The following is a 25,451-nucleotide window of genomic DNA, read 5'->3' on the forward strand; positions in this document are numbered from 1 at the left end:
GAAAACAGTGTTAAAAGAAGAACAGTGTTATTTTGAGTGGTGTTGTCAGGTTGTCTCAGGTACTGCAGTCCTGGCGAGGTGTAGTGATTTGCGATGGTTCTTTGTTGGATGTTTTTCAGGGTTCAGTTTGTGCCCAGCCCTGCCCTCTTGGCAAGTACGGCATCAACTGCAGTAAAGACTGTTCCTGTCGTAATGGCGGACTGTGCGACCACATCACGGGACAGTGCCAGTGCGCAGCTGGCTTCAGTGGACGCAGGTACACAGCTGACACCCCTGGCAGACAGACTGCTCAATTATAATGCACAAAAGGCTTTTGTGAAGTACTCTGTGCAAACTTTTGTACTCCTACTTTGAAAATAGGTCAGACAATGGCATGATTTATTGATATTAGTATTTAATGCCAAGGGATGGTTTCATACCGACAGTTACACATTAAACAGTCACTCATTGACCTATTCTCTTTGTTGACTTCCAAATAAGGCACAAACCTGGCTGTTCTTTTATAAAAGAGAAAGGAAATGCAGGAATAATCTCATGCTCAAGAGAAATAAGCATTTATAAATGCCCATTAGTCCATTTGAAGGTGGATTTGAAGCTTTTAATAGGGGTGTTTATGTTTAATTAATCTCGTACTTCATGCTGGCCGGCAAGGCTTCATGTCTTCAGCCTTCATCCTCCTCCAATCCTAGCCTGTCCATTGATCTCACCATGGGCTACATACGGTTTGGATTCTGCTCATTAATTATAAGTAATGGGCTTATATTAAGGTCTCATTGAAATCCACAGATCTTTTTAGTTCCCCATGCCTGCCAGAGCAGCCCAGAGCAGCCTGGGTTTATTAGTTCAGCTAAAGCAATTGTCTCTTGGATGGAAACACTTCCTCGACAAGACCTTTCCTTTACTTTATTATTTTGTAAAATTGCCCTCATTCGTTTTGTCAGTGGCAGGTGAATTAACCTGCCAGGAATAATCTGAGATTGTGTTAGCCCCCACCCTGTCTTGTCTAGTATAATAATACTATTGTCCCCTGATAAAACTAAAGCTGGGGTAATTTAAACATGAAACATAACTCGACCATTTTATAATGTAATTGAGCTATTTATAATAGCTTTGTTAGGCTCTTGAGATTGATGCTCCACCAAGACTGTATCGTTAAGTCAGTATATTTAAGTGAAGAAATAATCCATTTTCTCATCTACTTCAGTGCTTCATGTGGAGAAACTCCTCAGCAATTCTAATTTCTATGGTCAATGACGATTCTTGTCCACCTTCTGCAGAGAAACTAAAGTCGTGACTGCTGACAGCAGGGTGCTGCTTTTAAGGTCTCCCTGCTTTCAGGGCTTCCCTGTCATGTACTCATTGATATTTGGCCATGTCAGCCTTGGATTTATGAAAATGTTTTCAAATTAAATATTCATTATTCAAATGATGAAATATAAAAAGACTATTAATAATGTAAGATGACCATATTACAGTAGCTGCCGGAGAATTTTATTCGAAATTGAAATGGTCACGTTTTTAAAATACTAACGCAAACTTCGTTTTGTTGCACAATGTCATGAAAGTGTGTTACATGTTCAGTAAAAGTTATTATTCATCCTTAAACCTTTTCTGTCAAGATGGGCAACAGTTGCAGTTTTTTAAACACTAACTGAGAACTTTAGTCATAAAGTCTGTCAAAATTTGCAGCTTTAAACTTCACTTGCACAATATTAGTAGTAGCAGGAGTATTAACAGTGGCGGTAGTGTGATGAAAGAGACAATATTGTATATGTATATGTATATTATGTTACATAAAATATAATTATTATTAGTCTCTTCTCAAAACTCCAACAATATAAAATGTGTAATATTTTTAGTATATTTTTTTACTCCTTTAAGTAGCAATTTCTTTATTGATTATTTTGTCAGTTACCTCATTGGTTACACTTCACCTATAAAATGCCCAAAGTCATTGGAAAATGCCCGTCACAGTTTCCCACAAGGTTGTTGTTGATGTTTTCAAAGTACTTGCTTTGTCCAACCAGCAGCTTAGATAGATATAAAACAGAGAAAATGAGCAAATCTTCACATTTGAGAAACTGGAACAACAGAAAGTTTGAGATTTTTTTTTCATCATAAAATAAAGAATTAATCAATAATCATGATGTTGCTCAAGTTGTTACATCTCTTCGTTTTTTAATGCATCATGTCTGCAGAGCTGCTCTAACCTTTTTTCATATCTGAATTTCATGTCACAAGTCTTGACTTTAATTTATTTAATACACTTGACATAGTTAGAGAACTAATTTAAAAGACAGTCTATGTAATTTTCCCCAGGTGTCAGGATGACTGTCCTGTGGGCACCTTTGGTCCGCAGTGCAACCAGAGGTGTGAGTGTCAGAATGGAGCCAAGTGTCATCACATCAATGGAGCCTGCCTGTGTGAAACAGGGTTTAAAGGGCCTAATTGCCAAGAGAGATTCTGTCCCCCGGGCCTCTATGGCCTCATCTGTGACAAGTACTGTCCCTGTAATACCACCAACACGGTGAGGTAAGTGAAACATCAGTTTAAGGCCACACACAGCTTCACTCTGACCAAGCCCTGAAGCGAAGTCACCTATAGCTCCATATGAATAAAGACTTAAACTCCAACTCAATTTTGCCTCATCTCTGCTCTAAGCCAGGACTCATTCTGAAGTCTGGACACCTCTTAGCCGTGTCATCCAGTTAGCTTTTAATCGCAACCTTTGCTTCATTCATAATTTCTCAGCCGCATTCATAGTTAATGCAATGTTAATGCTCTGATTCCGGCTGGAGTCAGGCAGCGACCATAGAAGTCATTACAGAAAGAAGGAGAGAAGGGACACCTCATCTATCTGAAACAAGCACGTAGACACATCGATGAATGAATTGCTGTTGGCGCAGACTTCACACTTTGACCCTGCTCAGGAATGAAGTGTTGATACTCTCAGAGCTGAAACTTCATCTCACTCTTTTTCTTCCCGCTGTTGCCGCATCCTTCTTCTTCATTATGTTGTAGCTGCCACCCACTTTCTGGTGAATGCACCTGCTCTGCGGGATGGACAGGGCTTTACTGTAATGAGACCTGTCCACCTGGATACTATGGAGAGGTATGCATACTGCCTTGCAGCTGCACCAATGGAGCTGACTGCCATCCTGTCACAGGTGGCTGTATATGTGCCCCTGGGTTCATGGTGAGTATCGTGTATCTTTACTGCAATACAGTGGCTGCTATCGTGGTAATGTTTTATTGTTATTTTAGATGTTATGTGTTTTATTGTTTTTTTATTTTATTTTTATTTGACCTTTACATGCTCTCATGACATCTAAATCTCAACACTCTCAAACTGCAGAACAGTTATGATACATAATTCATCACGCAGCAACATTTACTATAGAGTAGTAAAGAAAGGAGGAAAAAGAGGAAAACTTATTATCTGTTTAACCACATACGAAACATTCATTTTTCTTGAAACTATCACAGGTTAATTGCCATTGTAACCTTGCTCCTTGTAATCTTTGTTATACTAAAGAGAATCTCTCATAATCTACTAATAATTATATAAGGAGATTCCAGTAAGAGTATCTCATACCACAAGTGCTTCATCCTTCTACAGTCTAAACTTCACTTGAAAAGGTCATAGCGTTGATTTATATTTCATGTTATTTGTGGCCTTAGTAAAATGTTTGCGTCAGTGTGACTATAATGTCCTGGACGTGGTCCCAGTATTACTTTAGAGGCTTTTTATACATAGGCAGGCAGAAGCAAGGTGAGACGTTTTATTATTGCCTCATTATGGATGTGCTCTATTGCACCACAAGAAATTCCTTGCTAAATGTGCAGACATTAATAATTAGTCGTGTGTATTTTACAAATGCGCTTCGTATGCCTTAACTTGCAGCATCATAAAGGACAAGGTGAGAGCAAGCGTGGATCTATATTCCTCGACCAATTGAGAGAAAATTGAATCTTTGACCTATATACAGTATGTTTCTGTTTTAGTAGTTTTTCCGCAGCCATATTGTTCCCTTTTACAACTGTCAAATTAGTTGGGTAACTTCAATCAGTTTTCCCATTGTATTTCTTGTCTTGCAATCTGAAGTTACAGAGCAACAGAGACCGAGAGGGTACATTTCTGCCAACATTACATTTCAGTGGAAATTGCCTGTGTCTTACAGCGGGCCACTGTGGTGAATTGAGCTACCGAGCGGGGCCGCAGACTGTGTCTTAATTTGCTCCACCTGTTCTCTTTGGCGGCTGCTGAGAAGGGCTGCCAGATCCATTAAACAGACCTAGAGGGCAGGAGCTGGATAGAAAAGGAGGCAGTCAGATGGGAACAGACACACCTCATATGGAGGATTGGAGTGTTTGTGTGTGTGCGTGCGTGTGCATGTGTGTGTGTTTGTGTGTGTGTGTGTGTGTGTGTGTTGGGGGGGGCAATCGTGGCGTTTTTAAAATTTTTTTTTATTCTTTTAACAAAGCTGCCTCTTTGCAAACAACACAGATGGTTTGTTTGAAAGGTAAAGCTGTGATCGTCTTGAGTGTGTAACCTTTTGTCATATGCATGGCATATGATCGTTATCACACAGTGGGATTTTAAAATGTGGCTAATGATGGAGTTGAGGATATGATTGGTGGTGAAGTCATTTCTCCAGGGGGCAGCTGATAGGACTAAGCCTCCCCGCTGCATCTTTGTTCTAGAGTCCCATCTGGGGGCAAACTAGGCAAAGTGTTGGAGCAGACTGAGCTCCTGCACGCTTGATTTAGCTCTAGTAATTGGACATGCTCTTTCTGACTGGGACAAAGTGATTACATGTTACCTATTCAGGCATTGTCCCTTGCAATCTGCAGCATGTACTCATACTAACATTTCTCCCCTATGTCTACAGTTTATACAGATTCTGTTGACACTGCGGTATTTGAAATATGAATGCATTAGAAATGGTTTCCAGTCTGCATTTGTAGGTGGTGAAAACAAATCATTTTCCCATCTCTCAGGGCTTTCTAGCCTCATCAAAAGGTTCAGCGGTTCATTTTCTGTCTTGCTGCATGAATTTTAAACTGCAGTCACTCATCCTGCAGTTAGATGAACTGTTAAGGAGTGAGACTGATTGGTAATTAGTGCTGCCATTTGCATCTAGTCTCAGTGGGTACCAGGCTGATCAATGTCATGTCAGCGAGAGGCTTTTCTCGAAGAAAATACTCACCAATTACATTAAGATACTAATAGGTATGAATTTGGTGCCTTGGGATGACCTGGCTGCTTCTTAGCGGCTCAGGTCTGGTTGGTGCCTCCATTGACTGTGTAGTTATGTAAGGGCCTCCTGCTCTCATGCAATGGACTGACAGCCCGTGTATTAATAATGATTCTCCACATACAGACTTCTATTCTTCACAGCTCAGAAGGAATATGAATCAGGCGACTAATGAGAGAGCTGCCTTTCCCCTCTTGAGAGCAGACCAACCACTGGTCTCTGCACCTTGAGGGTTAAACCAAGTGGAATTTGACGCAGCCATGGATGCAACAAAATCCATGTGGTCATTTGTGGCTGCGTGACGTTTTATCCATGAGTCCAGTCACCAGTAAATTGCCTCTGCTCTGAAGACAGGCTGAACACCCACCCCCTCATCCCGCAAACACCCCCTGGCGGGTCGAACTTCTCTCCGCATTTAACAACTGTAACTGAACTGCTATTGTTAGCAGTCTTGAAGCTGTCATTTTCAGTAGAACAAAGGTTATTGCAACCGATTGATAAAAATTTCATTCACAGACAGGCGCTTTTATGTGGTGTACAGGGAGGAGAGATGTTTTAAGATGTGTGTCCTGCCCCTGGCGTCCACTGGCACATCTCCTCCTGCCTCCTGTTTAAACTGAGTTCAAAATGATAATGAGAGCAGCGAGCAGCCAGCAGTCCGCCAGTGCTCTGGTGAGCGAAGCAGGAGCCACTCAGGACTCCTCTGGGCCACTAATTGGAACTCTAAATCATCGTGTCACCTGTCACTCAAGGCCGGGTTTGGAAGGGAAGGTGCGGGAATCCATAGACTGGCTGTGATCTCAAGCTTAGGGAGGGACGGGACTCATGGAGGTGGGCTGTGCTCAGCTTTTAAAGCAGAGAAATTCTAATGACCGAAGGCTGCAGAGGACAGGGAAGGAATACTCCGTGTTCTTTACCAGATAGCTCGCTCTAATGCAATAGTAGGAGACTTAAAGGCTACACCAGCATGGCTGCCGATATCCCACTGGTGTGCTTGTTAATAGCAGATTGAGACTCGGCTGCAGTCTGTTAGAGATGTCTCGGGGATCCAGCTTTCCCCCGTCCCTCCACCTCACTGTGGAATTTATTTGTTTGGTTTTTACAGGTTTTACAGTATACACCTTTTGTGTGAGCAACTCAACCAACCAGTAGCTAATTAGAGGACAAGGACATAATCCTCAAAGACCGTCAGCTGTGTCCTTTGGGATGTAGGGACAAAATGGAGGCTTGGACTCTGGTCTTTGATTTGGTAGATGAGGCTTTTGAGTTCTGCGTTGCTCCACACTGGGAATTAATCACTCTTGGTGGTCCCTCTTATTATGTCTACAAAATCCCTACATCTTTCAGCAGCCGAGAACCACAGTTTATTTAGAACAGAAATGATTGTATTGAGGGCAGATTTGAGAGAAGTTTGATTGGAGATGAATAAGGAAAGCGTTGGGGTTCAAGGGTTTTTTTTTCTGCAAGACCCCCCCATGAGAGCAACCTAAAAGGAGAGCGAGAGCAAGAGAGAATGAAAGAGTAGTAGAGTGATGGGGTGAAGCAGAGCTGCAAAAAGGAAAGCATGGCTGGCAGTAGGTGCTGTCAGAATGTATATATAGACTGCATAATTGGAAGCTATGAGGCAAAAGCTTGGGGTGATCAAGAGTGGTCCTTCCTCTTGAACTTCAGTCTCTATCATAAATCCCTTCAGTTTTACAGTTCTCTCTCTCCTCAGTCTGTATACAGAGAACAGACATCGAGAAGCGCTTTCTGTCTGCATCTGCTCGGACTATATTATTCTTATTTTAGGGCTGCCAGAGTCAGCATTTATTGCCATGCTGATTCTTTGCCTCATGACTTTGCATTATTTCTACCACAGGGGGAGGACTGTGCTACAGTGTGTCCTCCTGGTCTGTATGGACCAAGCTGCATGTCCACCTGCTCCTGCCATAATCATGCATCCTGTTCTCCTGTCGATGGCTCCTGCATCTGCAGGGAAGGTACAGTATAACTAAATGTGGTGTAGGCTCAGAGCAGCTACTGAGTAAGATAGCTATACTGACTGTAGATGAGCTGAAGAGACAGATTCTTACACTGCCCACATACATACTTATGATCTGACTTCTCTTGCATTCTGTACTTGGAATATAAGACTAATTGGTTGTTTACTTGTACATACTGTGTCACACACAACTGACAGATTGCCCCTGATGCCAGATGACCTCCTCCTGTTGTCTCCTTGCTATTTTCAATTTTCTTTTTTAAATTAATGATGCATTACATAAAATAATATTAATAATAAGTTATTCTCTTCAGGGGCCATTTGGAGGAATCTGAGCGCCATTGTCATACATTCTGTTCATAAATGTGGGTCCCAGATTTTTTGGTTTGTAACCCTTTAAAATTAGACAACATCTACTTGAGACCCTTCAACCTGCCGTATGAGCTTAGTTAAGTTCCATCAATGAATGATTTTTACTTCTCAGATTGTTTTATCTGCGTGATTTTAGAGGCCATGAAGAGGTAAACGTTTTCTGTATCTCAGAAAAAAGGGACAATTAAAGAATATAAACAGGGAGCACCCATCTGGTCTGAAGTTAAGGAACCATCCATGAACTGCAACGTCTCTGGGTCACATCCACCTGGGGACATTTATTGCATGTCAGTCCCAGTCTCTTTCTCCCTCGTTTCCTTTCATCTTTCTACTTTCAACTATTTAATAAAGACATAAAAAAAAAAAAAAAACCCAAAATTAAAGGTCTTGTAACAATACTAGGAGTCTGTAGTCACGCCAGCTGCTCTGTTGGTCTGTACTTATGTATAGTGATGCAAGGAGCTAAATACTACAATACTACTACAGTTTATCATGTTAGCATACTAACATTTCCTAATAAGCACTTAGCACGAACTACAGCTGAGGCTGATGGGAATGTCGTTAGTTTTGCAGGTATTTGGTCAAAAACATATTGGAGAATGACAGTTTTGAGTCGATGGTTGCGCTAGAGGGAAGGTTAAGGTCTCACTAAAGTTATTACACCTGAGGGAAACATGAATATTTGTACCAACCAAACAAATGGTTTTTGAGACATTTCACTCACAGCACAAAGGTGGCATGGTGTCGCCTGGGGGCAAGAGTCAGGGTATCACCAAAGTCAGTAGGTCCCCGGACCTGTACAAAATTTCACCTTAATCCATCCAGAAGTTAATGAAATTTCAGTTTGAATCAAAGTGATGGACTGACCAACTGAGTAACAGATGTCACAACCTGGCAACATTGTCATAAGGCCATGACCAAAGCCAGAGACGCAGACTTTTCAACAGTCAGAAAAAAAAAAAGTTTTAAAGAACTGAGGATATTTAAATACATAACGCAAAACACAATAATTCATGGTGTGTGAATGTAGAATCCGCAGTGTAGGAAGTGCATCAGTGTAGGCAGTGCATGAAAACAAAGTGCAAGGAAAGAACTAACAAAGGACTAAAGCGTCCTAACTAAACGGCTGCCCACAGGGAAGGTGAGAGAGACACTTCCAGCAGCAGCCAGAGCTTTTATAGGCTGTTAGCACCGGGCCCAGTTGATACCAGTTGGCACAGACGAGGAAAGGGCAGAGGTCTTCGCACAGAGCAACATCACGATCACTAGATCCTTGCATGGCTACCAATAAACAAGATTTTTGCAAAATAGAAATTATTTCTTTCTTTCATATCCATTAAATCATAGTCACAGTCGACCCCTCAGATTTATGTTGAGGGTTTGAACCCCAGGCTGGGAATCAATGTACTATACCATTATTTTGATTGTCTATCCGTGTAAAATTATTATCTGTATTACAATGTAACTATATCTATAAAACTTTGTTTATATCAGTGTCTAAAGGTTGATATGGCTCTGCTTTCTTTGACCCCAGGATGGCAGGGAGTGGACTGCTCCATCCTCTGTTCCAGTGGAACATGGGGTCTGGGCTGTAATCAAACATGCTTATGTGGCAATGGAGCCGCTTGTGACCCTATGGATGGCACCTGCACATGTTCTCCAGGTTGGAGGGGAGAGCACTGCGATGAGTCCTGTCCTGTAAGTTGGCCCTCTAACTGAGAGGGTGCTGCAATGAACCCTCTGACTCTTGAACCTTTTAGACCGCCATACAACTTGTAGTGTCTCGACATGCCCTAGTGTCACTTTTGAAAACGGTAGGTTTTTTTAAAATTCTTTTTATCATTGTCAGGATGGCACCTATGGGTTGGAGTGTCGTGAGCGCTGTGACTGTACCCATGCTAATGGCTGTGACCCAGTGAGTGGCTACTGCCGCTGTTACCCCGGCTGGACAGGTCAGTACTGCTTTTTCAAATCAGTAATCAGAGCAAGCGGACATTAGGTGCAGGAATAACCTCTTGAGACCTAAACTGTATTTATTTATTCTCATCAGGTGAAAATCACAAACATTGGATGCTAGTCAGACATACTTGTTTCACAAAACAGAAGAATATGCTGGGGCACTTATGGTTTGTGTTTTACAGTATGTTTACAGAATGTCTAAGCAGTGTTTTGTTAATTAAATGTTCAATTTGTTTTGCCACTGAGCCAGCGGGGTATGTGAATGAGAGATGTTGAGAATTGAGCTCTAAATTAATTCTGTTGGCTGACACACTGGATGCTGGTATGCAATCATGCTTATATTGCATCCATTATTAGTTATACACAACATCTGAAGTGACTCACCAGATAAATATTTGGAGATCAAATTATTGGCACAGAATGCCCCCGTGAGTTTTAAACACAGCCTATGATAATTTTATTTCTGGCTCTGTTAATTATTTGAAGTTGCAGGTTGTTGTGAAATCTCAATGATCCGACAGCCATATTTATACATCAGAGGATTCACTCTTTCTTACGCTCTACGTTTGAACTCTGATCCCCTCTAGATGCAAATTCTCAGTTTTACATGAACATATGTCTGCTCTTTGTTTCTTGTCATTTCAAACATTTGCTTACAGGAAAAGAGCAGTAGGAGGTAGGGAAGTGTGAATGTCACAGCAAGGGTGAGGATCATTATTCTCAAAAATGAAGCGTTGCATCTGAATGTCAAATACAGGGGGCTAGCAAAGGACGTGGTCTCTGAGCCTGGGTGGAGAGGTGCAGTCAGGGAGGGAATAGATTTAGCAGGAAAGGTCAAGCCTGTGAGCTCTCAGCAGCCCACTCCATTCAGCCTCCTGAGCTTAGGGCATTTATTCTGGGAAAAAATGTGGGTTTTATTATCTGCAAGAACAGTGCCAGCAAAACGGGCCTCTCATGCTCTGAATCCTGCACAGGTCGGGACCATCTGTCAGCCTTAATTGAGTCACCGGGGTGCTGGGCTGGGGGCAGCCTGCAGCCCAGTGGGCCACACAAACACACATACATACATACTTGAATCGCCGAGGCTTGACAATGGGTTCTCTGTAGGAAGGAGCACCTAGAGAGAGGACAATGTGGGATTCGTCACAGGGCTAAGTCAGGGATGGAATAAAATGGCTATTCACAGAAACACTATAGCTAGTTTCTTTTTGCCGTAGACACTGTCATATCAGCCCTACAAGTTGGCATGGCATCGTACTTTGCTGTCAACTTCCTGTTTGTTTTATTGTGAGGTTTGCATGAACTGTCAAGAAGCTCGTCTCTAGGAGGGTGTGCGGGTAAGTGGCTCAGCTGCCTGTGACCCACACAGATATTGCTGGACTGTCGTAAGCATGACATCAGCCAACAAAGATTTAAAACAGTGCTCTGTGACTAGACACTTGATGCAGGGGCTTCATACTAGTCCATGTTGGATAGGACTTCACCCTTTATTTCTGAGGAGATTCTAGTCCATGTCAAAGAGCAGTTAAGGTGAGTGTGTGTTTACATGCACTGAGAGAGAGAGAGAGAGTTAAACAGGGAGAGAGAGGTTTGCTTTGCTGTGCTCACTCTGTACAAATTGGATAGTGAGACCTCTGGCACTTCTCAGCAAAAAGCCTCCTTTGAAGAGACTTCAGTTCTGGCTTCTTTCACTCTTTCTTCTTCTCCCTCACTAGGCATCCAAAGCCCCTCTGTTTGTCACCATTAGACTGAAAAGTGTGATGCTCTGTCCGCATTCATTTTCTGACAGTAAAGGCAGTCACTGTTTTTTCTGCCTGGCCTAGCAGAACCTCAAACACACTTGCACAAGCCTTGCCCTCCTTTTGATCTCCATGGCTGGGCTTCTGACTAAATCACTGCTACCATGCCCCCTCCTCATCAGCACTAACATTTCCTTTCCGTTACTCCTTCATTCCAGCCCTAAGGCGCCCTGGTTACTGTATAACATTGGTCCCCAGAGTTTAGTCCAGGTTTAATTCAAAGGTACTGCACTAATGCTGCTTTAATGGCCACACCATTCTCAGATATTCTCATTCAAAGGAAATTTCAAATGAGGCTTCGAACTAAGGGCTGGTGTTTGAAAGGTTGCAGAGTTTGTGCGCATGTGTCTGTGTGCATGTGTGTGTGTGTGTGTGTGTGTGTGTGTGTGTGTGTGTGTGTGTGTGTGTGTGTGTGTGTGCACAATTGTCTGTGTGTGTGCAGCGAAATATTTTATTTTATGAACCTGCATGTATGTACAGTACAGCACATGTGACTTTTCCCCTTCGTTTTTTTTTTTTGAAAACATGGGTACTGCTGAGAGAAAACGTGCAGCTCCAAAGGATGTGTTAATGCATTCATGTGCAGAGTGAGAGCTCTGTATGGATGCAGTATTTTGCGTTTGTTGGTTGGAGCTGCGCCAAATACACAGTGACACTTCCAGACTGTGCTCTTGTAGCCTGAATACTTCCCTTCGGCTCTGTACACTACCCCGGCTCTGCTGAAAGAGAATGGGAGACAAGCTCGGCCTCTCCGGAGACCCAACCCTGTTAATCAACACAGTGCACTGGCAGGGAGCCCCAGTCAGATCAAAAATAAAATACATTTGGAAAGGAGAAACAGAGTCTGAAAGGATGGGCTGAACTAAAAAAAATAAAAAAAAAACACACTCCAAACTGCAGCTTCTTCATTCAGAACTAAAATCAATCGAGGGTCCATGGTGGGTGAAAAACCCTCCACAGATCCGCTGTGATCAAGCATTGTGAATGCTGCCCTTTGATGATGTGTTTTTACACAAGGCACGCTGTTTACACTTTTACAGCATACCAGTCTTTGCCCTCTTAGTGTGCATTCGCTGAAAATTCATCATTGTGTGTGCCTGCAGGAATCCACTGTGATAATGTGTGCCCACAAGGCTTCTGGGGACCCAACTGTTCAGTCAGCTGCTCCTGTCAGAACGGAGGATCCTGCTCTCCAGAGGACGGCACCTGTGTGTGTGCACCTGGATACAGAGGGACCTCCTGCAAACGAAGTGAGCCTCCTTATCTTTCTCTGAGGAAACTTCCTTTCTATCCAAGCTTTCAGACTTAGAGCAGTGTACTAACAAACTCCATCGCAGAACTGACCTTGCTTTGATCTTTGAAGAATTGCTGAAGGGTGAGCCAGCTGAGGAGAAGCACTGCGTTGTCGGTCATAACTGCTCGAGTGTAAACCCTTCATCACTGCTATCACTTAATCACAGTGTCTTTACCCCATACAGCAACCCAACAGACACGCAGACACACACACACACACACACACACACACACACACACACACACACTTCACCCCCCTACCCTGTCCTCCACAACTAACTCTCAGTGGGAGACTCACAGTCCTCACCCAAGGCTCATCAGAGGGCGTGCACACTGGGAGTGCCAGCTCTGGTTTCTGAATGGGGTCTGTCTGAAGCTGCTCTCAAGTGATGAGCTCACTGATTGGGAGTGAAATTCACAGTCACAAACCTGTAAACATCAATTTGAGTGGAATTTAAGAGAGTGACTTAAACAAGCTCTGTGTGTGTGTGTGTGTGTGTGTGTGTGTGTTTGTAAGAGACAGGAAATGATTACTCCTCCAAATGCAATGTTTACACAGATAATTTCCTCGTCAGAAGAAAACCTCATAACTGCAGATTTTCTGTTTTTCCTGTTGAAACTTTAATTGAAGGATTACATGCTTCTCTGCTTCTCCAGAGGCTGATAAAGGTGCATCACACCTGCTGCTTTAAATAAAATCAAAACCCATGGGTAAACTTACCATTGTATGGTTGTCAAACAACAACCCAGGGTGTTTTTGTCAGTTCCTAATAGGTTTCTATTTTTGAAATACCTGATCGTCTCCTGAGAATGGTGATATCGGAGTATGAATTTTCCCAAATCACTGCGTGAAAAAAGGAACATAACATGGGTATTCAATGCTCTCACTTTACTGAAATGAAAATATGTTTTTAATATAAACTGCTGCCTCTTATCACAGTTGCACAGTTAAGACTCTTTGTATAAAATGTTCGTATAATTATCTTTGTATCACCTTGTGAATATCTCTTAATGGTTCACATTCTTTCAATAAAAATCCACATTATTAACGCACAGTTGTGTGTCTAGAGCTACTCTCAAGATATTACATAAAACAGACTTTCATGATTCTCTTAACTCATTTACTACCTCATCTCTGGCAACAGATGAAATGCAAGTGACTACAATAAAGACAGACTTTTCTGCTTTTTCCCTCCCTTTGCTGTCTGTCCTCATCTTTTCTGCTTTAATTCTTCCAGCCTTGATTTTTCTGTACCCCCTTGATCACTCTTGTCATGCCCTGTTTCATTATTATATACCTCTTGTTCCACCCAACATTGTCGACTGATTCCCTCTTCTCTCCTGCCATACTCTGCCGGCTGCAGTCTGCTCTCCGGGCTTCTATGGGCACCGCTGCAGCCAGTCGTGTCCACAGTGTGTCCACAGCACCGGGCCCTGCCATCATGTCACGGGCCACTGTGAGTGCCTGTCCGGCTTCTCTGGCTCGCTGTGCAACCAAGGCAAGTAGCCTTCTGTGTCCCTTTGACCTTTCCCTGCTGCCACTAACCGTCAAATTCATTCACTGTGAAATTTTAGTCATTGCTGCTGGAAAATGGTAAGTACAGTTTATATCTGAAAATGTCTTGGCATTTTGTCTTGGCATAAAATACAAAAATCTGTATTTAAATGGTTAGAAAACAGCAATGGCTATAAAGACAGAATAGAATAATGTGCCATACGTTTAAGATTATGCAGTTTTAAAAGTTATTATGTGCTGAATCCTACAAAATCTTATAATATTCTAGGGCTCAGTAACATGTCAATAAACCTCTCCTGTCATTTTGTGAGGACACCTTACAGTCCTCTAATAAGATCAACGGATGACCTGCTGCCTCTCCCACTGGCATCTTAGCCTTGAGACGTTGAATAATGCCTATTATCAGTGCAGCCCAGACCTAAAGAAAAGAAAACTCAACCTTCAACAGGAGCCTGAATATTGCAGGGACCCACTTTCCAGACAAAGGATACATCAAATAAATGTTTCTGTCTCTCTTCCTTACTCTGCAAAGGGAGATGCATGTAAATTGCTTTTCACAAATACAAGGAGACAAAGGCAAAACACGTGTGCACATCTGTTGTTTTGGTTAAATTTCATTTCAAGGCACCAGACAAACTTTTCTTTGTTAAATTGTCCTTGCGATGCTGCATAGCAAGATGATGACAGAAAGCGTACCGCTCACTTCCTTACAGTTCTTTATTTTAGCCCCAGATGTCTTTGATTAGGTTGTTACAATTTTAGAAGTCATGACACATTTTTACACATCTGTGTCTTTCTGAGCCAACATTCATTTTAAATAGAAGGTATGTCGACAATTAAGATTTGTTACAATCATACAATGTGATGACAATGTCATAAATGTGTCAAAGGTAATACAAGTGTTTCTTTAATAATGTAGCTGGTACTCTTGTTTTTTGTCAAGCGTATTTAAGCCAAGAACATTTAAACTGAAACTTAAAAACAGATTAGAGGTAAAATGTCACCTACTCTAAAAATCTTTGTGTAGCACAAAAAAATAAATAAAAATAAATTAGAGAAGATGGCTCAAATACTTTTATTTTAAAATTCAAAGCAGCATCATGGATTTTTTTGTGTCCTCTCTCATCTATTCACTATCTATTTAATATTATTATATTTATTCAACAAAGTATCTACAAGTGTATAAACATTTAATAAATGGTGTATAATACACTAGAATGTAGTTGTGCACAGACTAATGTTTTCGATGTATTTGTCAGCAAGTTTGACTCCCCTTGTGAGACACCCACACTTGGGTGCTGGTGTATAAATGAATAATGAATGACAGTATAGCAGTGCAAACTTTTCTCTATGAATTGTTAAAAAATATGAAATATGCCTTCACAGGAGAAGTTATAATTGTTCACTAATACTGTACATTAATATGTATTAACATGACCATAGAACTGCATAAATTACATGATAGTGTGTAATCAACCTTGAGTGTTTATAGAATGTTTATACACTGCTCATACATGCTAAATAGTCTAAGTTGATCTAATATGTGCGATCATTTGTGTGACCAAAGGTACTGTCTTTGTCTTATCAGCTGTTCCTCACTGGCCATAAAGTGCAATTGAAATCTGCTCTCCATCACTGTGTTGAGGAAAGATACCTACAATGTACTGTAGGTTTTATGTCTAATAATTTAGCTTTTTTTTTTAATATAAATTACAGAAAGGCAGATGGGAATTTTTGAATTCTCTTTCATGGCTTTGAGCAATGTCTTACAAATAAAAGTTTAATAGGTTAGCTCAAGGAAAGGGAAAGAGAAATAACGAGACCCAGTCCTAATTTGTCTGGACTATAATTACTGGTGAGCAGGCGTTAGGCCACGGGGGACGAAGGTGGCCAACAACATGCACATTCTCCTCTTGTTGAGCCCTGTTGGCGTCCTCACTTGTCCTCTGTCCAGCACAAAGTCCCAGCCTAATGAAGCTCTCCTGGTGTGTTGAGGCTTGAATCCCCAGAAGCAGCAGTATGGGGGAGCCAACCTCATGGCCTAATGACAACCTGCTTGAAGGAGCTTGAAAGAGCTCTCAAGAAGAGGGGAAAGCCAGTTGAAATGTAATCATTAAAATCCCCCCACATGAAAATGAGTTAGACCCATGTCTTTTACAGCCAGCCACCTTATCTGATATGTGTAACTCTGGGCTATTCTCTTTATATGAGACCTTTTGATGTATTCGCTGGCGCTGCAGCTCCCTCATCCTGATGGTTATAGAAACACCTTGGTTCACTTTGTCCCATGGTCCAACAAGAAAACACAATGGAGATTTCATTGGAAATGACATCTTTTATTGAGGAGTGCCAGAGAGCATTGAAATATTAATTTCATAAAAAATGTATAGAGTGGTCTGTGTACATGGTCTATTTTAATTCTGTGGCACATCACTCATTCCACTCTAGCGAATGGAAATGGGGCAGTTGTGCCACTGGAGGCAGTGATTGACTCCTCCTTTTGTCTAAACAGATCACTTCATGTCCACTCAAACAGAACAATATCATCCATTAGAGAAATATGTTTACACAACCTTTCACAGGATGAGTTTGTTTGTATAAATGTGCTCACAATAATGTGTCCAAGTTTGATGTCATAATGTTAATGGATTTTGCTAATCTTTGCATGTAAGTGATAACATGCAGATCAGGGTTGTTCTGTCAAGTGATGTTTTTTTTTTTTTTTGTGTATTGTAGTGTGTCCAAGTGGCAGGTACGGGAGGGCCTGTGCTGAGATCTGCCTCTGCACCAACAACGGCACCTGCAACCCTATCGATGGCTCCTGCCAATGCTTCCCTGGCTGGATAGGAGAGGACTGCTCTCAGGGTATGGCTTCACTCCTTTGTCCTGTGTTTAATTTGCTCACTTTCTCCCTCTCATTGTCCGTCTCCACTCCTAATTTCTCTCTTTCGCTTACCCTCATACACATTTATCATTTTTGTGGCCCCACATTCCAAGAACTACCCTGAGCCCCAGCTGATGTAAAACACATAGCTTGCTTAAATGATTGTTGTAATACATTATGCTCTTTGATTAACAGCACTGTAGGCCAAAGATCATTAGCAAAGCTTTGAGCTGTCATGCCATGTGAAATTGATGTGTGGTTTTTCATTGCATTAACTACTTAAAGTGAAAATAAGTTATGATCAGATAGATGTAACATTACCAGCGCTTTACTTGGCTTCTTCAACCTGACACCAATGTCTGCTCATATAACACAAATGATGGGCTTGTGGAGAGGAAAGATCATGCTCGATTTTTCCACAAGGATTGTGTAAAGTGTACTGTGGAATATTGTATGTATGTGTTTGAGTTTGTATGGGAGAGTGTGTGACCATGAGCTTGACTGTGTCTCTGGCGTCTGCAGCCTGTCCCTCTGGGCACTGGGGCCCTGATTGTCTCAACTCGTGTAACTGTCACAACGGAGCCCAGTGCAGTGCCTACGATGGGGAGTGCAGGTGCAGCCCCGGCTGGACCGGACTCTACTGCACACAGCGTGAGTCTCTCACATGCAGTTAGTAGACACACACTGTCATCTACTGGCAGGCCAACAGAACTGCAGCAGACGACAAATGAGAAACAAGACATTTTTGTCAGAGGCAACTGGATGATACTGGGTTTTTATTTACAAGTTCTTTTTCTTAGAGAAAGCAACATTAAAATAAAACTAATGGTCACTTCATTATTTTGCTTATTATACATTCCAGTCATTCACGCAGGGATAATGCAGACCATCATCATCAGTCCACTAATTTGAATTCCATTATGTATCGCCCCAAGGGTTTATTCAGTCTTTTTTGTGGTGCCATGCTCCTGCTGTTGTGCATGGAAATAACATTTGTTTTAACAGTTTTTTCCCTCTACCTCAGAGAGATTCTTACTGTGTCCAGTTGTCTTTATCTCCACCTCTATGTTATGTTCACAGCATAAATGCATTTTCTGCTGAAGCAGGAAATGTTTCATTTCCATTCATTCTCATTGTCCCTTATTGAGTATGCTGCAGAGACATTGAATGGTATTGATTTTCCTGTTCCCTTGCAATATGACCTTGACTCTATACATTGTCTTCCCCTCTCTTTGTTTTCTTCACCGCTCCCACCCCAACATTTTATCCATCCCTGTCCCAGGCTGTCCTTCAGGGTTTTACGGCAGAGATTGCTCTGAAGTCTGTCGCTGCCAAAACGGCGCAGACTGTGACCACATCACTGGCCAGTGTGCCTGCCGAACAGGCTTCATTGGGACGAGCTGTGAGCAGAGTTGAGTAGGCCCGGCTCTTTTTTAGCTCTGAGCAAAAATTACCCTGTGGATGAGTGTGGTTATGTGTATGTGTTCTATAAACACTTTGGCTCCCACTCTCTAAGTGCTTTAATTTTGATGGATGTAGTAATGCACCTCTCTCCCATGCAGAGTGTCCTGCTGGCACATTTGGATATGGTTGCCAGCAGCTGTGCGAGTGCCTGAACAATGCTACCTGTGACTATGTGACTGGAACATGCTACTGCAGCCCTGGATATAAAGGCATCCGTTGTGATCAAGGTGAGAGGTGATTGAGATGATGGAGACTCTCCACTGTAATATCACTCAAACACAGATGTGTACACAGCACTTAAACAACCCACTTTCTGTGTTTTGTCTGTAGCAGCTCTGATGATGGAGGAGTTGAACCCGTACACCAAGATTAGCCCGGCACGAGGCTCCGAGCGCCAGTCAGCAGGGGCTGTCATGGGCATCATCTTTCTCCTCCTCATCATCATGGCCATGCTCAGTCTGTTTGTGTGGTACAGACAGAGGCAGAGGGACAAAGGCCACGAGATCCAGCCCAGTGTGTCCTACACACAGGCAATGCATATCACCAACACTGACTATTCCCTGTCTGGTAAGATATTTTAGAGACTTCACTTACTGTGACTGACCATTTGTCCACCAATTAAATATATAATTTTGATTATATTTGATTTATTGGGAGTAAAAACAAACATACATGTTAAAATCTCCATGTATTTCAGTGCTAGGAAGATAGTAGCCAAAAACATTATATGCACAAACGCACACATTTAGTTTTAAATCTTCTAAACCTGTTGTTTGAATCCTCAGAGTGTGGCAGTACTGTAGCAATGAGGACCAGTGCTGCAGAGGTCAATCAGAGCCAGAGCAGCAGCAGCAGTGGCCAATGCTTCTCCAACCCCAGTTACCACACCGTGGCCCAGTGTAATGTTGTCTCGACCATTTCCAGCAACCTGGATGGCACCCTGACCCTCAAAGTATGACCACTCTCCATATGTGTTTCCATAAAACATCATTTCCCAATAACATACTGCAGTGTAACAGCAACACCAAACTGTGCTCTTCCTTTCACAGTCAAGCACCCTGAAAAGCAGAAATGGCTCCGAGTGGAGAGCCTACTGCAACCTCAATGATCTAGGTCGGTTTTCCTCTCTCTTACCGTGACAACCCACATACACCCTGAATTTAGACTTTGTAGCACAGTCACTTAAAGGGCAAATACGCATGCATCATTAGTGCAAATCTTTCATTGGCACCAGCCTGGACATAGCTAACCTGCTGTGAATGAAGATGAACCAGGGGTTTCTTGTTAAGACCTAACCTTTGCTCTGATTTTGATAAGATATGCGAGCGGGACAGAGAAATCAGTGCTGCAGAGGTGAATAGGGGTCACTGTGAGCTCATTAGTCCTCTTTCACTTCCCCCAGTTGCACATTTCTCTGTGATGACTTACACTGGGTCAAGCGGTGCACTCCTGGTCTATGGATTACAGAAAATTAAGTGTGACGATAAAATTACTTAATAATAGCTTAAATCTCAGGTTTATTATCTGTGCTCTCTGGCTGTATCCTATTTAACATTTAGAAGCAGAATATAAACATTTCATGAATGGTTTATAACAACACTATAATTTGTGTTTATACGTGTATTTGTCAACAGCTGTAACATGAACAACAATGAATGGAAATATAGTAAAACACAGTTGCAAAAGTATATAACTATGTCTTCATAGGAGAAGTTATAATTGTTGACAACTACTGTGCATTTATAGACATTTAAACATTTCTTGCGTAAAATGACATTAAAAATTGCTAAATTGTACTGATTTACTAGTATTAATGGTTATATAGATAAATCATGCCCTATAGTCTCATGGTTTGTGGTGGTGTGAAACCAAAATAGATTGTAAAAACTTTGCTGCTGGTGTGAAAGCTATGCTCGTGTTGTCATTACAGGCGCATTACTACTAAGCAGCATGCAAAAAATCTAAATATCTACGTACGACTTATGCTTCGTCATGCTTGGCTTAAGTCAGATATCTTGATCTGCACATTCCAGTTTGTGTTAGAGCGCACAGCACATCAATCATAATGACAAGTCACTTCCAGAAAAAGTTGCGCGTGTTCATCCTGATGTACTAAAGTCCATTAGACTGATGTAGCCTCTAACAGACGCATCTTCTATTCATGATGTTTTGTTGTTTTGGCAAATATCCCACCATGACCACCGTTGATTATATAAGCTTGTAAGCCTTGGGGGACTGTGATAGAAACCGGGGGAAACATTCAATAATGTCTGTCACATTCCTTATATTCTTTCAACAAAATAAGACATATATCATTGTACCTTAATGAGATATTTCCTGTCAGCTTTCACACATTGGGGGTATTCATATGTGATGCTTGACTTTCATGTTCTGACATTTGTTACAGATGTTCAACAGGGAGAGACACAGACACAGAGAGGGTCGAGAAAAGGTAAATAATTCATTTTAATAACAATGCATGTGTTCTCTCTGTGTGTGTGTGTGTGTGTGTGTGTGTGTGTGTGTGTGTGTGTGTGTGTGTGTGTGTGTGTGTGTGTGTGTGTGTGCGCGTGCAGACAGACACTTCATGTGGAATCCTGTTCAGCTTCACCAGCACCAATATTACAAAATCCTTTTATGCTCAACAGCCCATGTATCAGTTTCCCCATTTGGTTTCTATTCCCCTCTGAGACTGCTATTTATGTGACCTGAAATCCCATATCCTTATATTCTCTATGATTTATGTGAAAACTCTCTGCACTTTGGACAAGATCATGGTGGGCTGAGGTTTTGTTCCAACGGTAATTGCTCTCTATGGCTCAGTGCCCGATACGTCATTTTGTCTCCCACACTGTGCAGTCGGTGGTGAATGTGAGGGACCCAGGGGTGTGAAGAGTGGTCTGAAGGAGCTTTGCTGCGGTCTCTAATGAGGCCTCTTATCAGGCTGATGAGACTGTTATGGATGAGATGAGCCCTCCACTTTCTCCCCTTTGTACTCTGATTACTATATACCACCATTAGTCACATGTCAGAGACAAAAGAAGTACAACTTCTTCAGAATGGCAACGATTTTCATTTCCATTCTCCTGGCCACACTGATGTCTCTTTAAATTTTAGTCGTAATATCAGAGTCTAGCATTAATGCCACTGCTATTGCTAAGTGACAATCTCTTCATCTTTGCTGATACTGAATATGTCCTTGTCTCACAGCCACTGCAGATTACATCAAGGGCTCCATGTGCAGCAACAGCTCCTGCTCCCTGAATAGTGAAAATCCATATGCCACCATTAGAGACCCACCAGGGTTGACTTGCAAGCATACAGAGAGCAGTTATGTGGAGATGAAGTCCCCCTCCCACCGTGAAGTGCCCTTTGGAGGCACTGCCACCCTCCTGGGCAGTGCGAGCAGGAATGTCTATGATGTTGGTGAGTGCGTTGTTGCTCTGATGTGTGGAGCTCAGCAGGGTCCTGCAGTTTTTGGCCTCTCTGGTCATGTTCCCTGCTGTGAGCCTGTGCAGACTTTGTAAGCCTTGATAACAGGAAGTGTGAGCTGCCTCTCTATTGCATGCACCTCTCCTCTCTCCTCTCTCCCTTCTCCTCGGTGTGTGCCTGCCACTTTTCTACCTCAGTGAGTCTCATGCACCTCTCCTACTTTTTTCCCTCCTTCTTTCCCAAACTACCACAGAGCCAACGGTGAGCGTCCTGCAGGGACCCAATGGAATGGCCACCGGCTTCTCCCAGAGCCCCTATGACCTTCCCCGCAGCAGCCACATCCCCAGCCACTATGACATACTGCCCATGCGTCACAGCCCCACACACACACCCCCGCCACCCCCAGAAAGCCCCAGCTCCCTGCTCTAGAGGGTACAACTTCCACCTGGCCCTGACAGCGTGCCAGCATCCAGGCAACATTCAGCCAACTTTCAACCAACGGCCCTCCCTCTGTCTCCGTATGTGTTTGATTTAGATACTGAGATGTTGAGATGAAGGGACAGCCACAGCTCCTCTGGACCCTGCTCTCTTTGGCTCCCTCACCCACAATCTTTCTGTGGCCCTGAAGGAGGGAGGGGAGGAAAGAGTGTCCCACACACCAGCGACCATTCGTCCATTTTATTTTCTTATAGAACTGATCACTCAAACTGCTGCCCGGCCTCTTTATGGACCTCCTGAAGTGGAACATAATGGTTCCAAACAGCGCTAAGGGCGGCATACATGGATTGTTTGGAGGGATTATTTACAGGGAGAGAGCCACACTCACACTCATTTTTAGCCCATGGTATAGGTTTACTCCTCAAAGGCAGCCAAGTGTTTATAATATCCCCTAAACAGAAGTGATTCCCACCACATGAAGGAAGTTATAGCAACCTTGACCATGTCAAAGCAAGCAAAGATTTATTACATATAGACACCAGAGTTTATGGTTCTTCACTGTGTGCAGCTTACCGTGCAGCTGACATGAAGTGATTATGATCATCTACTCTGAAGTAAAGATATGTGCAGTCATATAGTAGAGAACTTTCTGTTCTAAATAACCATGGAAACCTAGCTAAGAGCGAACCCAGTCTGATGAAGCATGGATAAATAATAAAGTATATTGTAATGGTTCTTTATTCATTCTTACTCAGTAATGATCACACAGTTAATATTAATGTGATCTCTGTCTGTGACTTGAGATTTTCTTTTAAGTTACAGTGTAAATGAGGCCCAGTGTGTCTGGAGATTTATTCAGGTCACCAGTGTTCATGCCCTTATTGCATAACTGAGTTACACACACACACAGTAGGTTTAAAGTTTGGATTTTTCCCCACACTGATAAAGTGATCAGGTCTTGTGTTGTTTTCTATGTGAAAGCATTTTTCTTGCAAATGTCTTAGTTTACATTTTTGAAATATTGGGTGTTAAGAAGGGATTGCTTTGACCCTTTATGTTTTGTATTTATTAAGGTAATTGCTTTATTCATTAATTTATATTAGTGATGGTGAATTTTTATCAATGTGACACTCGAATTAAAAAAAAAAGAAAAAAGATGAGCATGATCAGATAATGGATACCCACCGATGTAGATAACACATAATTTATCTTCTTGTGAGATGATCAGTGTCATTTTGTGAACCGTTTTTGAAGTTACTTAGAATGTTCTTTCTCACTCTCTGTCAGATTGTAAATTTAAAATAAGGTTTCATCTGACCAACTCTAGACCCACAAATACCCTGTGCAGTATGTACAAAGGGAACCGTATGTAAAAAGTCCATTTTAAAAAATGTTTTATGTTTGTATCTGGCTAATTAACTTATTTATTGAACATAATTTATTAATTCACTATGTGAATTCCATTTCACCCTCTGTAGAAGCAATAACATGTTGACAATCGATGCCCAGACAGCATTTCATTAGTGCTGGACATTATCTTTCACCATCTTTGACCAGTGTGGTGACAGTGGATCATATTTTATGTGGCTGTTTTTCCTCTGAGGAACGTTTTTCCAGTTGCTGTCATATCAATGCTGCTTGTTGTTTTGGTACATAAATTTCAAATTAAAAACCTATTCTATCATCGGAAACCTGTTTCAGTCAGGTCAATACCGGGAAAGATAGAGATGAATTTAATGAATTCACTGCTTATGTCAAGTGTTAGACAGGACATGCCTCTCTTCATCTGTAGCTGTGAATATTGAAATGTCATGGCAATGAATGTTGACGAGACTGTTTGTTGCCGGTGAATGAAGGATTCTACTCTAGCAAATAAGAAATGTTATTCAAGTTTGTAGCTGGGTGCTTACAATTTTTGACCTACCTCTGCCCGAACTACAAAGTGTCAAAATGTTTTGAGTCTAGAGTCAATTGGTGAGGAAAAAATCATGGCCAAATATTATTCTTCGTAAACATCTTCCAGTTTCAAGAATGGGGACATTCTGTCAAAGAGCTCTCATGTTAAAAAGACTTTTCAGAGAGGTGAACAGCACTTAATTATTTTAAAGGTGTGTCAAGCTTTTCTTCTGACGTTTGGACATTTGTGGCATACTTGAGTCAGAATCACTCTCATATTTTCAAACATTTTAAAAGAAAAGGTTGAATTCCTACACAGTCAGCACCACCAATGTTCCATTTCTAATAGACCTGACAATGTGGAAATTCAACACTTTCCAGAACTGCACACCGGGCTGAAAATCAAGACTATTTCACCACTATTTCACAGCATGTGGCTGGATGTGGTCAGAAGTTGCTTTGTTGTACTGAGGGATACTGGGATTCAGACTGAAAACACACCTGTGTTATAGCGCCGTTCTGCGTTAGTGAGTGTGTGGTGTAGATCCAGGAAATGCTCATAAGGTGCCAAAACACTGCACAATAGTTTGTAACACTCACAGACAGGCTTTTACAACTCAGAACTTTCGTCTTTAATCACATGATCATGAGCTGAACAATAGAAATACAGTGTTCACTTCACACAGGGAAATGTGCGCTTGCATGCATGTGATTGGTCGACACAACACCTCCATTCAAATGAGTGAGACAGCTCAGTGTGAACACAGCCTAACAAATACGCTGCACTGTAACAAACACCAGTAATGTCACAGGGTCCTGGCGTACACTTGTTCATCACTGCATCGAGGTGAGAAGTTAAAACCACTAGTGGTCACCAAAGACAAGATTTTTAAAGGGGGTGTTAAGTTACTTTTTGATTTCCCTTAGCAGCTTTCTACCAGGTTTGCATCAGGAAACACTTTGATTCTTAAACAGTTTAAAATTGTTAATATATGAATTAGATTTTGCACTATGCAAATATCAAATGATCTATTGGTCTTTCATTTGTGCATGATATGCATACATTACAGAATACATTATGTTACAAAACTGCAGGGTTTTACAGGCGCTAGCTTAACTACCGCTTCAGGCATCCAATGACCTCAACCACAAAACC

At 41.9% G+C, this 25,451-nt stretch overlaps 1 protein-coding gene across 1 annotated transcript in view; it reads left to right on the forward strand.

Moving 5' to 3' along the window:
• Positions 1-22,440, forward strand: part of LOC111228547 (multiple epidermal growth factor-like domains protein 11) — a 51,972-nt gene extending 29,532 nt beyond the window's left edge. Inside the window, exons 8-25 of the mRNA XM_022754506.1 lie at positions 120-256; positions 2,320-2,532; positions 3,022-3,196; positions 7,120-7,240; positions 9,149-9,312; positions 9,464-9,566; positions 12,476-12,622; positions 14,030-14,164; positions 16,918-17,046; positions 17,588-17,716; positions 18,348-18,476; positions 18,628-18,756; positions 18,860-19,096; positions 19,315-19,481; positions 19,579-19,642; positions 20,937-20,981; positions 21,749-21,955; positions 22,215-22,440. Coding sequence (XP_022610227.1) covers positions 120-256; positions 2,320-2,532; positions 3,022-3,196; positions 7,120-7,240; positions 9,149-9,312; positions 9,464-9,566; positions 12,476-12,622; positions 14,030-14,164; positions 16,918-17,046; positions 17,588-17,716; positions 18,348-18,476; positions 18,628-18,756; positions 18,860-19,096; positions 19,315-19,481; positions 19,579-19,642; positions 20,937-20,981; positions 21,749-21,955; positions 22,215-22,390 — 2,607 coding nt within the window. The 3' untranslated portion in view covers positions 22,391-22,440. The remainder of the gene's footprint in view (positions 1-119; positions 257-2,319; positions 2,533-3,021; positions 3,197-7,119; positions 7,241-9,148; positions 9,313-9,463; positions 9,567-12,475; positions 12,623-14,029; positions 14,165-16,917; positions 17,047-17,587; positions 17,717-18,347; positions 18,477-18,627; positions 18,757-18,859; positions 19,097-19,314; positions 19,482-19,578; positions 19,643-20,936; positions 20,982-21,748; positions 21,956-22,214) is intronic.
• Positions 22,441-25,451: the final 3,011 nt, after the last annotated feature.

The sequence above is a fragment of the Seriola dumerili genome, unplaced genomic scaffold (genome assembly GCF_002260705.1).
Source record: "Seriola dumerili isolate Sdu_G_001 unplaced genomic scaffold, Sdu_1.0 BDQW01000219.1, whole genome shotgun sequence".
In the NCBI taxonomy this organism is placed as follows: domain Eukaryota; kingdom Metazoa; phylum Chordata; class Actinopteri; order Carangiformes; family Carangidae; genus Seriola; species Seriola dumerili.